Here is a 15427-nt window from a genome sequence, read left to right on the forward strand (position 1 = left end):
GTTACAGAAAAATAAAGCCTTCAGAAATAGTTCAAATAGTTGTGTCACATATTGATTTTGCATGTTAAAACTGTTATTTTTCTACAAGTCTTTTGGAATAACATGAGAATATTCCAAAGAGTATTCAATCTGATATTTAAATCTACTACTACAAAAACTTAATTTTGTTCTTTCTTGCTTGGCTATCAAAATGGTAGTTTCAAATTTTACTCATATTTTTATTATGTATATGTAATTATGCATTCGTTTCTATATTGTCCTCCTTGATGAACCATATGCCCTTTCTTTAAATACTGTATAAACAGTAGTATTTCTTCTTTTCACACTGATATTTTTTTCAGGGCCTTTGTTTTTGATAAAGCGAGAAAACAATGCCTGTGGTTCCCCTTCAATAGCATGTCAAGTGGAGTGAAGAAAGAATTTGGCCATGAATTTGACCTCTATGAAAACAAAGGTAACTGACTTCTCCCTAAATAGTGCATAATAAAGTATAATGAAATATATGCTGTAATTTCCTGCCAGAGTGGTCTTTCTCCCTGATTTCTCTAGTATATATGAGATATCTTATGTAGTCAATTCATCCATTAAGACAGTTGAAACTAGTATCTTGACTATTTTTAGTATGGTACTTTAAGGAAAACATTTTCAAAACTTTTCATAATCTAGAATCCTTCCTCCCTCTTTTTTTTTTTTTTTTTTTTTTGGAGGGGGCGTGAGGAGCATCTCCTCTGGCATTCTCGGTGTTCATTTTAGAAAGTGCTACTTTAATTCATTAGTTTAAAACACTTTATATTACAGCAAATTTTGAGTTTGCTACAGTATTTTGCATTTAACAATGTTGGATAACTAAATTATAGTGATGATTACTGATAATAACAAAATATGGAGATTTTGGATAAATGAGTTGGGACTATGTTTCAACATATACTTGAAAAATATTTAAAGGAGGAATTGAGACCATATTATTTGTTGATTGCCTATTCTGGTGGTCTGATACTGTATTCACTAGGTGTTTACTTTGTTCAAAAGCAGAATCAAGTAAATGAAATAAAAGAATGTTAACTGTGTCCTATTAAATTTGGATACGTAACATGGTAGAATATGTAGATGTTTTCAAGTTAATAGGGTAAATGTTTAAATAAAATTAAAAATAAATTCATGGTAGAAGTTAATCTTTATGTATATAATACTACAAATCCTAAACATAATTCATGATCTAGTATAAGACCGTTCCTACTTCAAAGTGTCTTCTAGCTTGCTAACAACTGCATGTACTATTATTTGATAGGAATATATAGGTTATTACAATTTGGTTGTCATATCAGTTAGCAGTGGAAATGTTTGTAAGAATATGGAAAAAAATAAGCAAGCTACCTCATGCATATACATATGTAAACAAAAATCGCCACAATTTTACTAAGAAGGACAAATTAATTATCTTAGGTAACTTTTTGAATTCAACATAGGTTTTAAAAATCATTTAATTTTTGTTGTTAATATTTTCTTAAAATGGTCTATATATGTGAGCAAATCAGAATTGCTTGGCTAGTTGAGTATACAGACTATGTTAAGTACAGAGACTGCTCTCTGGAGTTATCTATGCATATATACACAAAATAAAAACTTCTCAATCATCTGTTTGTTTTGGATTATTCAAAATGTGTTATTTTGAAAATACTAGTAGAAGCTTTAGGCAAGAAATTTCAATGTTATTTGAAATAGTTTACAAGAGTTAATTACTTACAGGTTTGAATGGATTTTTTTTTTCTTAAATACAGCATATGTTTTGCATAGTTGCAATAATTTTATCTGCTTTCTTCAATAGACTACATTAGAAACTGCATCATTGGTAAAGGACGCAGCTACAAGGGAACAGTATCTATCACTAAGAGTGGCATCAAATGTCAGCCCTGGAGTTCCATGATACCACACGAACACAGGTAAGAACAGTATGAAGAAAAGAGGATGAAGCCTCTGTCTTTTATATATGTTAACAGTCTCATATTAGTCCTTCAGAATAATTCTACAATCCTAGAATAACTTAGCCAACTTCCTGATTTGTACTACAGCAAGGTTTATATGAATTCATGACTGATATTTAGCAAATGATTAATTAATATGTGAATAAAATGTAGCCAAAACAATATCTTACCTTAATGCCTCAATTTGTAGATCTCGGTATTTGTGAAATAATAATGTAAACCTCATTTAAAAGGATTCTTCTTCCTCTTTCTGTCTTTGAAAAAGTATGGCACTGTGCAGGGGTAGAGGCTGACTGTGAAAAGTGAGAGGTAGATGAGATTCTTACCTTACTGAAAGCTGAGGGTTCTTTAACCTTTGTGGATCCCAACATTGGTTGCACATTAAAATCACCTGCTGCAAGCCCTCGACGAATCTTACTTAGAAGATGACAACACAGAACAATTAAATCAGAATCTCTGGGAAGAATAAGGCACCAGTATTTTTTAAGCTCCCACCATGATTCCAAAGTGCAGCCAAATTTGAGAACCACTGCTAGAAGTTCAAGCTTCAGATTGACCAGCTTTTCCATCTCACCTATTGCCTAAAGACCAGATTGGATAAATGTGTTCATTACAACAGATGGATACTATTTAGAGATGAGTAAACACAATATACTTAGGCTCGTCAGACTGAGAGTTTTAATCATCATTGAAGAAAAACATAGATATCTAATACTGACTGGAGTATTAGTCAAGGCTTATTTCCCATACAATTTTATCAGAAACCAAAATAGTTTAAACGACTCTCCCCTTGTTAGTAATGCTTTGGAGGGTTTACTTTACCGTGTACCGTGCTGAGCAACGTACCTCGTTAATCTTATTTACTCGTCATAAGAACCACACGGTGGGTAGTTTTATTGGTTCTATTTTAGCTACATGACAAAACTGAAGCATAAAAACACTTAGTAAGTTTTCAGTGTCATGCACAACTAGAAAGTCACATGGCCAGAATATAAGCCCAGTCACCATCACTCTGTAACCTATGCTTTTAACAACTTCAGGGCATGAAACATTTGGCCTATCAGTAGGATCCATGCTGTGATTTGTTTTTTTTTGTTTTTGTTTTTTTTGTTTTTTTTTGAGACGAAGTCTCGCTCTGTCGCCCAGGCTGGAGTGCAGTGGCCGGATCTCAGCTCACTGCAAGCTCCGCCTCCCGGGTTCACGCCATTCTCCGGCCTCAGCCTCCCCAGTAGCTGGGACTACAGGCGCCCGCCACCTCGCCCAGCTAGTTTTTTGTATTTCTTAGTGGTGGTGATGACTGCCTTGTTGAATCCACTTTTTATTCTATTCCATTTTGGGGACATAATTCTGCAAGATGATTCTAATTAGGAAACAGAGATGAGTTAATTGACCAACACAGAAAGAAAAAGAGTTTGTTGCTCCACACTGGGATTAAACATATGATCTTGGCCTAATTAACACTAGCTAGTAAGTGTCCAAGCTGATCAGCTCTACTACATTTCAATAACAGAAAACAACAACTTTCAAAATTAGTTACTTAACAATTATGTCGAAATACCTCTAAAACATAGTGTTTTCCTTACATTACAAAAACAAAAATTATGATTGGTTTTGTCCTTTCTTGAGAGTTTGCATGGTGTTACTCCCTGCATAGTGAAGAAAACATTTTATTTAAGTAGATGGATCTAAGTTTTTCATGAACAAAGGAATAACATTTGAAATCAATCTTACCCTAGTCTAGGAGAATGCACTGGACTGACCTAGTAGAGGTCTTATTTCACCCTGAGTTTTCTATGGTTGCGATTCTCCGCTGGAGGAGTAAATATGAAATAGATCTCCCTGGGAACTGGCTTCCCAGTCCAATCAGCTATTTTACCAATGAACACTTCCTTGTGATATAGATGTTTACAGCTGAGAGGATCCAATATATTAATAAAATCCTTTGTTGCATTCAATGAGGGAAACACATAATTTTCATCAATTAGCAGCTTATTGGAATATCTGCATGATGTTTTAACACTTTTAAGTGTTGACTAAAGATTAATTTTACAGAAAATAGGAAAAGAAAATATGTTTCTGTCTGGAGGAATGATTTATTGTTGACCCCTAAATTGAAATATTTCACAAGTGGCTTAATGGAAAGATGATGATAGATGATGAAATTAGTGTAGAAGCTTAACTAGAAAATCAGGTGACCTGATATCTACATCTGTATCCTTCATTGGCCACCCAGCATTCATTAATGAATCAGATGATGGAATAGATCAAGTTTCCTAGGAGCACAGTGAATATTAAAAGAAAACAAAGGGAGTCTAGCACCTAGAAGACCTAGTTTATATTTCAAAGTATATTTGGATATAACCCAATTTTAAACATTTCCTCACTTATCTCTCTTAAAGCCTTGCCAACAGCAAGGACAGAGAACCAAAAATAGTGTATATGTGAATAAATGCTTATTACAGAATCTGCTGACTGGCACATGCTTTGTGTGTAATGAGTTCTCATATACACTTGCTGAATGAACACACATAAGTGAAATAGCACTGCGAGGCTTCATCCCTTGGTCAAATATGGGGTGCTAAAGAAAATCAGGCGAAACACACTGGGACACTAACAAAAAAAAAAGTTAATTTAGGTAAAAGGTAAAATACACTATAGAATGAAGAAAAGAGATGACCCAGACTGCTCTTTAACCTTCATGTCTTAGAGAGTAATTTGATATGGATTGATTCAGAATTGTGGAAAGGAGCCCATCTTTTCTCTTCATTTTGATTTTATTAACTCCAGTGGGGGAACTTTATTCATCTGTTGGCCATATCTACTTTTGATTTCTACATTATTCTCTCTTCTTTTCTACCTGTATTTTTCCTAATAAATTGTTGACTGATTAATTCACTACTTCTTCACAGCTTTTTTTGGCTTTTCAAATCCACTGGAAAGGTATACAGGTGTATCACTGTGTATTTCAGTGTGCATGTGTAGAGGGGACTAAAATCCTCTCTCAAACTATAAATATTGAGTATTTGTGTATTGAACATTTGCTATAACTACTAGGCTTCTTAAATAATCTTAATATATAAAATGATATAGAAAAAGGGAAATTATAGTTTGTATTACTCATCTAAGTGAAGAAATTAGAACCCAGGGAGTAAATAAACTGTCTAAGGACTAAGGTCGTATAACTATTTAGGTGATAGATATGGGGCAACTGTATGAGTTTTATGATTAACAAGTAACTTCTCAACACTGTACTGTATCAACTTTTCCATGAAAGAGAGCTATAGTATACTTTGCTTAAATAAATTTGATTAGTGCATGACTTCTTGAAAACATATAAAGCAAAAGTCACATTTGATTCTGTCAGAAAAATGAGTAAGCCAGAGCCCAAACAAAAGATGCATTAAAATATTCTGGAATGATAGAGCTAAAAGTAAGAAAAATGACTTTTTAAAAAAGTTTACTGTTAGGAATTGTGAAATTATGCTGAATTTTAGTTGCATTATAATTTTTGTCAGTCATACGGTCTGACAACGTGTCTTATTTCTATTTCCCCATATGAAGAATGCTGGTGAAGCAAGGATATTAACTGTTGAGATGCATTGAAGTTGCATAATGTGGATAATGTTTAATTGGTTCCCTGAAAATGTTTAGCTAGTAATAAGTGTCTTACACTATTTGTTTTGTCCAATAATTTATATTTTTTGAAGACTTAACTCTAGAATGCACTCATGCCAAAATGAAAGAATTTCATTGCAAAATACTGCTTGGTACATGATGCATACCTGTATTTGTTTTGTGTCACAACATGAAAAATGATGGTTTATTAGAAGTTTCATTGGGTAGGAAACGCATTTGAATGGTATTTACTAAGAGACCAAAATCCTTGGACTTCACTCTACTGTTAGGGCCATTTAGAACTCAAAGCCTCAGTAAAAGTAGAAATAAAGCCTGTGAACAAAACCCAAACTGAATATTAAAAATGTTACTGGAATTTCAAAGAAATGTTTACTGGTATTACCTGTCGATGTATATTCTTTATTATGATCTTTTGTGTGAAGTCTGGCAGACAAATGCAATATCTAATTGTTGAGTCCAATATTACAAGCAGTACAAAAGTATAAAAAAGACTTGGCCTTTTCTGATGTGTTAAAATACTTTATGCTGGTAATAAAACTAAGAGTAGGGCACTAGAAATTTTAAGTGAAGATAATGTGTTGCAGTTACTGCACCTAATGGCTTACTATTATAAACCAAAATTGGGATCACTAAGCTCCAGTCAGTCAAAATGATCAAAATTATTGAAGAGAATAAGCAATTCTTTATTAGGACAGGGTAGATAAAGTAGAGTGTGCTTAATGAGAGGTAGCATTTGCTGGGTGCCAATTACTCTATCATCCATTGGAACTTCTCAAAATAACCATATAAGGTGTAAGATGTTAAAGGTTATGGTTATACTCAGTGCACAGGTAAGCTAATAGGCTGAGAGAAGCTAAATTACTTGCTGGGGTCTCACGGTAAGAAAGTGAGCTGAAGTTTCAGCCCAGATTTAATTGGATTCTGGGCTCTTTATTCATGTTACTTCATGAATCTGTTTCTCAATTGTGCAGAAAAAAGGGGGCTATTTATAAGAAAAACAATAAACAAGTAATGATCGCAAGTAATGCAAGAAATAGTAAGATTTCAAAATCAGTGGCAGCATTTTCTCAGTTCTCTCCTAAGTGGCCTTGCTCAATCACCTGCTATCTTTTAATGGAGTTTTGAAATTATGTTTCAAACAACATCGATTAAGTTCTAGAATGTTTGACTCTTAGCAAATTAAGAGGCTAATTGTTCTAACTTGATGGTGAATATGGAAATTCAGCTAAATGAATGTTAATAAAATTCAAAGGTTTTAAGGATAGATGGAAATGACAGAATTTAAATTAAAATATATGAAGGAATATAAGATAAAGGATTTTTCTACTTTCAGCAAAAACATACCCACTAATTAGCAAAATTAATAGGCCAAAAAAAGTTGCATGCTCTTATACTGTAATGATTATCATTTTAAAACTAGCTTTTTGCCTTCGAGCTATCGGGGTAAAGACCTACAGGAAAACTACTGTCGAAATCCTCGAGGGGAAGAAGGGGGACCCTGGTGTTTCACAAGCAATCCAGAGGTACGCTACGAAGTCTGTGACATTCCTCAGTGTTCAGAAGGTAAATAAACCTGAATGCCATGTGGGCCATTCTATTCCCCCTATGTGTAGAACTGTAACTCACATTAAAGGTTAACAACAATGAATCAATCATAATAAATATGTTGTTCATGCAAATGCAACTACAAATAATTATTTTAAAATTTTTACACAATGTTTTTAAAACTGTTGGATTATCACCAGATTAATGCAAAATAACAGAGCAAGTTATCAGTTTGAATTTCAACACTGCCTGCCCTCTGGGGAAAGTGAAAGAGAGGGTTTACTTACCTACTGTCTTGAGCTCACATACCTCAAAATCTACTTACTGTGTGGCACCTGAAAGGAGTTGAATGAAGCTTAGCCTTTCATTAGCAATGCTAATTCTATTCAACCAGCACCTGCTTCCACAGAAATTTTGTCAAAACTATTCTGAAGTGGTGTGACAAGGGCATATGGACCCAGAAGAAAATACAATATAAGAAGGGATCACTGGAAGCTTGACCCCATGCACGTTTTGGTGAAAATGTGCCTAGAATCTGACACACAGACTGGAACTGAGTACCATTCAGCATAGGATCTGAAGAGATCAAAGCAATGGAGCCCAAACTGTCTTGAAGGCAGGCACCTTAAATCCATGTCTGTGTTTTCAGCTCTTCTCACAGCATAAAAGGGCATTGTCCTTACTTTTACAGTGGAAAACTGAATGACAAGATGGAAGAGTAACCATTTCAGCATTGTATGTGGTTTCATTTTTCTTAGTTATCTGGTTACTGAATAGCTGGGGTTTTCAGTTCTGTCAGAAACTCTAAATTTCCGAAAATCTAAGTGAAATATGGATGAAACTCTGTTAGAAAATTATTAGGATTTCGAAGTATTTGGGGAGGGGGACTACTGGAATGCTGTCCAAGTTTTATACTAAGATATCTTACCTGTTTGTTATTAACCAAATATTTTTTAAAAATATTTCCTCCATAAATATTCATTTAATATTAGGTTGATATTTATCACATAAAAAGTAAAGGCTACTGTTAGCTAATTGTCACAGAGAAGGATTTGTTTTCTATTGTTAGTGAATTTGAAATCCTTGACTTTATGTGCTAGAGTCAGTTCCATCTCTGTTTGTAAATTCTTACTTTCCATTCCATATCATATTCTGTTCCCTATAACCTCTTCATTGTTTTCTTTTCTTTTAAAAATAATAAACTTTTCTATGATAACGTTATGAACAAGTCTGTTTTGTATGAATAAGTCTGAATGAATTAATATTTGTCTTAAACTTGCACATGGAAGAAAAAAAAAAAACCCTACTTTTAAGGGAATCTCTCCTATTACAGTTTTCTGTGGTTGAAAATCATTGGCAAGGCGTGTTATTTGACCTGAAAAAGTGTTTTCAAAGACTGGTACCTTGGCCAAACTTTAAACAGCTTACTGTTTTCGTTACCTGCCTGGTTCTTGTAAGAATATGATTTTTCAACTCTGGGTTTATTTGAAAAACATTCATCAAAATATACTTACCTACATAGGAGTGGACTGCTAGGTGACATAGAATAAAAGTGCTAGAAAAGAAGTCCTTGAATAAATCCTATTTTCAGTTATTCTTATCTCATTAGAATGTAACTCTCTAGTATCTTTAATAATTTGAAGTCATCACACCTCCCTTAGAAAAGGGCGTTGCTCATTGGTATTGATGGTATATGATGCTGTTGGTCACCACGGCACTAAAGGTTGCAGACATGTCCTTTCTGGAAATAATTAGTGGCCTGACAATAGTGGAATAACTCTCTTGTGGGAGAAGGGAACCAACATCTGCCCTGTAGGTTAAACTTATTTCAGAGAGTATGAGTTAAACTGTGGTATTTTAAATTCAAGCTAAACACAAGCAATGTGTTAGCAAGATTTTAATGAAAAAGATCCAAAATAAGAAGCATTGTCAAAACATTGGCAGAGAAAAAGAGTGACTTTTAAAATCAATAATATAAAATATACAAAATAGTATAGACATGATATGAATTTCTTCTGGAATACATATAAGGGGGAAACCTCAAAATCCAGAGTGCTTAAGTTGTATAATAGATGGGCCATTTCTATCCATGGATACAAATTAAATGGTAAGTTACAAAGGTTATTTTATTATGGCTAAGGTAGCAACTATAAAATCATTTTGCATATTTAAAATTAAACAAGAAAAACACCCGTGATCAAACTTTAGATGGTTCAAATGAAAAAGACATATAGAACAGTATATCTTTTTTGAAATTTTTGTAACCATGCTTAAAACTTGGCTTATAATCACCTGAAATTTGTTTAAAATTAAAAGGATTGTATCTGATAGTCAATGATTAATATTATTTTCTTATAATTTAAAACTTTAAAATATAGTAAATATTCCAAAGGAAAACAAATATTCTTTGATCACACTTATCACCTTTCAGTTAGATAAGAGGAATAAGTTCAATAGATCTATTTTGTGAATGTTGACTATAGATGATAATATTATATTATATATTTTAAAAATGTTAAGAGACTAGATGTTAAATATCCTTACCACAAAAATGCTATGTAGGGTAATGTATTTGTTAACTAGCTTGATTTAGTCCACTGACAATGTATACATGCTTCAAAACATCATGTTGTACATGATAAATATGTAAACTTTTATTGGACAGTTTTCAAAAAGAACCCTATAGAGTTTTACAAAGAAAATAATTAGTGCTTGATTCAAAAGTTTTAGAAAGTTGAGGTATGTAAAATCTGATTTCTTGCTTTGGCGTTTGCTTGAAACTTAAAATAAAACAATCATTAGTCATTGGAACAGATGTCATTTCTAATGATTGTCAAATGACCAAGTCCATATATTTTAATTAAGCCATAATCATTATTTTAAAAAATACATTTAAAATCCCAAATAATACTGACATAAGTTTATGTGTATACTTCGATACTCTAAAGTGAAGAAAAACTTTCTAAAACAAAGATTAAATGGCAAGTTATAAAGATTAAATGGCAACTTATAATTTATTTGTAAAACTTTTATTTATATATGTAAATTTATGAGACTGCTTATATTTTAAACATTTAGTTTTGTTGAAGGAATCACCTGCATGGATTTTTCTGAGATTATCTTTAATGTAATAAAATAAACACTAATTCAAAATAGATTCAGATACTTTCAAAATAACTGTTTTAGTCTGTATACTCATATCACTCCTGTTTTATGACTGAGAAAAATGAAACACATTTTTAAAGTTTGGTTGGTTAGTATGATGAGAAAGCTGTTAAATTAATCCTCTGTGTTTTATAATTTATATACAGTTTTTGTAGTATTCTAGTATTATTCAGTCCAGAGCTGTACTTAGAAAAAATATTGAACCGATAAACAGAAACCATTACTCTGTGAGTTTTTGTGATCTATCTAGGGCAGTAGTTAGCTTTTTCTTTTTCTTTTCTTTTTTTTTTTTTTTTTTGAGGAGAACTTGCTGGAGCAGTTAAATAATGTACTGACAGTAATAGAAAGAGCCAAAGGGCATTCCTACATGTAAACTGTTACATAGTTTATATGTTCACCTGTTTCCTTGAGTACGTGGACTTGTTTTCACCTGAACTGCTTGATTTTAAGAAAATTTAGAAGAATCTGAGAATTCTCAAAGTTTGAAAAGTGAATATGAGTTAAAAATTTGACTTTCTTGAGATAATTCTTATGACTAACTTGATGATTTGATTCCATTGTAAAACAGCCAACTTTTCAGCCATTGACTTTGGATAAGGTATCCAATCTAGTTACATTCCCATGCACTTTCCCTGCAATGCTGCAGTAGATGAGCCTGCAAAAGGAGAGCAAGTTAACTGTTGTAAACAAAAAAGCAGAGGGCAAAGAGGACAAGCTGGTAGGGATACCAACTTTCTAAAGTTATTGCTATCAGTAAGTATATCATAGAGTATAACCAGTTAGAATATGTAGGAAATATGTTAAAATATGTAAAACAAAAAGGCAGTTTGGGATAATGCAAAAAATACTAAGACTGTGGGGTCAGAAGATTTGTGTTCCAGGCTCAGGTTTAACATTTTGTGTTTTAGGTAAGTCTCTTAAAACTTTTGTGAACCTTGTTTTCCTCACTGTAAGAATCAGATGATACCTTTCATGTTTGTTTGTTTTTGTTTTTGTTTTTGTTTTTTTTGGACAGAGTCTTGCTCTGTTGTCCAGGCTGGAGTGGTGCAGTGGTGCCATCTCAGCTCACCGCAGCCTCCACCTCCTGGGTTCAAGCAATTCTTCTGCCTCAGCCTCCCAAGTAGCTGGCACTACAGGCATGTGCCACCATGCCCAAGCTGGTCTCAAACTCCTGACCTCAGGCAATCTGCCCACCTTGGCCTCCCAAAGTGCTAGGATTACAGACTTGAGACACCACACCTGGCTGATACCTTTTATGTTAAAATTATGGTATAAACAATCAAATAATATGTTATTATAATATATCTAAATATCTCAATGCAATCATGACATGTTTAATTCCCACCCCAACAATAACTTTCATTGCTTTCTAAAATGTAACGTTATTCTTGATAACTTTTATTTATTTATTTTTAGGCCCACAACTGCAATAATAACTCTCTCTTCACTTTACTATCAAGATAGCATAAGTATGCTTCTGATTTTTTGTTATTTTGTCCCTTTATAATTGATCCAACTCTCATCTATTCAAGGTCCCAGTAAAATCTAGTCTCTCCCTGTGAGAGACTAGACTGACTAGTCTCTGCCTAGACTATGACTGCCAAATACTTAGAACTTTTACAATAGATCCCATTATCTAGAAAGTTGCAAAGCAAAGTGAGGTCCAAGTACCAGCAGCAGCAGCAACCCCTGGGAGCTTCTTATTAATGCCCCAGCCCAGACCCACTGACTCAGAACTTGCCTCTTAACAGGATCTCAAGGTGGTTTTATGCACATTCATACTTGAACAAGCATTGATCTGCCACACTCATAATGAAATGTCGTCATCTTATGGAACTGTCTGTTTCATTCATGTAGCTTTTTTTTTCTTAAAACCATTAAAACGTATAAGTCAAGGAAAAAAATTTATAATATTGCTCAATGTAGTGTTTACCAGAAAATAATTCTATTCACTCTCATTAGAAAGGAATATACTATCATAAGCTGCATTTGCTGAAGAAGGCATAATAGATGTAATCTCTTTCCTGAGTACAAGAGTAGAAATTGTATATATGAATACTTATCTTTTATATGTGACCCTAGTACTCTATTGTACATTTCATTCAATACAAAGAAACAAATAATGATAAATGCTGCATCATTTTCCTTGATGGTATCAAACTTTGTGTTCTTTAAAAACAAAGAGAGAGAACTAAATGAACCTATTAACCATTCAAGTGGAAAGCTGAAATGTAACATTGCATCACCTGTGTTGATCATTGCAATGACCTTGGCCAACCTGAGCACCTTTATTGATACGCTCATGGACTTCACTCATTTACAGTTCAGATGCTTACTGGGTGTAGTCTGGGGAATCTCAGTATCAAATGAAGGGAAGCTGAGTTGACCTCTTAGCCCATATATTAATATAAATGAAAGAAAGTAGATGGATCAAGCCAAGTTATTCATGTTTCAGAAAGTTAATAGTTAATGTGCCTATTGGATTATAAGAATCAAGGATTCAAAAGTGATGATTCTAATACTATAATCCCAAATTACTACAAATACTCATTAGGCTAGATTCCATTGGATAAAACTAAACATTGATGCCTCTTCCCACTTCAGCTAAAGTTAGATTATCAGTAATTATAAGATACAAATGATGTGTTTAAGGAAGTTTGCCTGATTCGTAGGAAAGCCAAGCAATGATTTATTCCACAGGATGCTTGCTGTGCTACAAATCAACCTGTCTGTTTGAGAAGTCTCACTTTCAGCAATTGATGTGATTCAGTTTTCAGTGTGACATAAGGGGCCAGCCAGAAGAGAACAATGAATTAACCTCACAAAATCATCTGTGAGATCCTACCTAATTACATTAGCTTATACATTTTAAAAAGAGTGGACACACGGAGTTCAATAGCAGGTCATCTTCTATCCTAAGCCAGATAGGAATGTAAACCTGCCCAGCCTATTCAACATGGATGTTTGCTAACAGAGAGGAGCTGTGATTTATTGTTTAAAAAGATCCGTATTCTTTGAATTGCACCAGATTTCTATGTGAAGCCAATCTCTTAAATCTATGTGGTCCTGATTGTGGCATTAACCATAAAAGTATGACACAAACTCAATTAACCTTTGTAATTACTGTGTATGTGTTTGGAGGGCAAATTGAGAGAGAAACACTATTGTGCTGATAAATAGATACTGAGATCTTTGCACTTTAGACCAACACAGGAAAAATTTCCAAGGATATGTCTTTTATTTCCATTTTCTAGATACCTTTGAGACAGTTATTGAAAAAAATAGATAGACAGCATCGTGGCCCTATAGTAAATCTGTGTGACACTAATTACAAAAATCCCACTTAAACTGTATGATGTATTCCGTAGGGAGTAGTTTATGTCACTATTTATGGACATTAGGCCCTAATAAAAAGTTAGGATGATGTGTAGGATTTTTAAAAAATCTGTTTACTAAACAGGTGCTGTTCTTTAAATGGAACAGTGTTGTTTTTGATTTTGCTGTCAGAAACAATTAACATGCCATACTTTAATTTTATTAGTTGAATGCATGACCTGCAATGGGGAGAGTTATCGAGGTCTCATGGATCATACAGAATCAGGCAAGATTTGTCAGCGCTGGGATCATCAGACACCACACCGGCACAAATTCTTGCCTGAAAGGTAAAATATTAATGAATCATGCTTTCAATGATTCTTTTATAAACTTCTATTCACTCTAAGACACACCGCTGTGGAAATTCTCCTTATATTGTGTTTTCCCGATAGGGTATGAGCATAACATTTAGAACTCCCAGAATGTTCAGGAGTTCTTCTGACAGAATTTCTGGCCATTATATTTGGAGGAAATAGTCAAAGGGCAAAAATATTTCTGATGAGGTATATGAGAACACTGACTACATAGTCAACTGGTCAGAGTTTCTAAAATCAGCATGGTACTAAACACAAAATCATCAGCAGGGTGTAGAGTGGAAGCACTAAAAGAAGCTTCTTTCTCTCTCAGAGCAGAAACAAAACAAAACCAAAGCAAACCACAGGGCCAATTCAGTAATGACCACTTTGACAAGCCTTAGCTGTGGTTAGAGGTATTGTTACTAATTGCAGGCAAATCTGGAGTTGCATCTTCAGAGACTCAGGTACTGCAAGTGACACGCATAACAACATGAAATAAGTAGTGCTCATAGAAATGGAGTAAAAGAGCAGACCATTCAGGTTGCTTTATCCTGGTGTGTTTTGAAATTGCCCATATAAAAAGCCCATTTGGAGAAGTCAGGCAGCTAAATCTATCTTTTTCCCCCAGGAGTAGGTTTTGAGCTTAAGCCATTACCCACCTCCGCCAAAAATAATAATAATAATAATAATAATAATAATAATAATAATGTCTACTTTTGACCATATATTTTACATAAAACTTTTAAGGTAAAAAAAAAAAGGAAGAAGTTCCTTTATTTTGATTATAAAGAATAAAAATACAAATAATTACACATGAAACTTCATCCCCCACCTTTCTTCGGAAATTGATGTTAGGTGTTTTCTCTTTGTTCTTTTCCTCTATCCTTTTTTGTTTGTTGTTATTTTAAATGAAATTAAAACTTCAGCTTATTTTCCAAATAAATGCTTGTCTTGTCGTTTAAGTGAGAGCAGAAGGGATATGGTAGCAATTAAAATCAAGTCACCAATTCAGGACTTTGTTCATTTGAAGGGAGGTGGGGTGTGGAGAAAGTAGTGTGATGAAGTTTGTCTCATGATCTGGTGAAGGTGAGGGCATGACCTTGAAAGGCTCTATTTCCAAAACTGAGCTGTCATTAGTTACAGCGCTATTGAAAACGAACTTTCAGTTTGAGCTTTAAGCCTTCCCTAGAAGAGGACCTGTTTTCTTAATGAGCACTCTACATGAGGTCATGTTTTTGTAATCTGCCCTTAACTGGGTTCTAGGACAAAGAGACTCGATTTGGAACCAGCTAGTGGGAAGGTACCACATGGACCTAACTTACTAGCCAGGGGATGATACTCTATTCTTAGTGGGATATATAAATTAGTAGATTCAATAGTCAGTGATAAGCAGTCCTTGTAAGGCAAGACATAGAAAACGTCCTCTTT

The 15427-nt window shown here is 33.8% G+C and overlaps 1 protein-coding gene across 4 annotated transcripts in view; it reads left to right on the forward strand.

Moving 5' to 3' along the window:
• The window catches only part of HGF (hepatocyte growth factor), a 73494-nt gene that overhangs the window by 12078 nt on the left and 45989 nt on the right, over positions 1 to 15427 (forward strand). For 2 of the 4 annotated variants that reach the window (XM_073009176.1, XM_007982354.3), the window contains exons 4-7: positions 342 to 454; positions 1826 to 1940; positions 7039 to 7181; positions 13870 to 13990. In XM_073009176.1, coding sequence (XP_072865277.1) covers positions 342 to 454; positions 1826 to 1940; positions 7039 to 7181; positions 13870 to 13990 — 492 coding nt within the window. Of the gene's footprint in view, positions 1 to 341; positions 455 to 1825; positions 1941 to 7038; positions 8376 to 13869; positions 13991 to 15427 lie in introns of those variants that run through there. The other 2 variants (XM_073009177.1, XM_073009178.1) reach the window with 2 other exon arrangements.

The sequence above is a fragment of the Chlorocebus sabaeus genome, chromosome 21 (genome assembly GCF_047675955.1).
Source record: "Chlorocebus sabaeus isolate Y175 chromosome 21, mChlSab1.0.hap1, whole genome shotgun sequence".
Classification (NCBI taxonomy): Eukaryota; Metazoa; Chordata; class Mammalia; order Primates; family Cercopithecidae; genus Chlorocebus; species Chlorocebus sabaeus.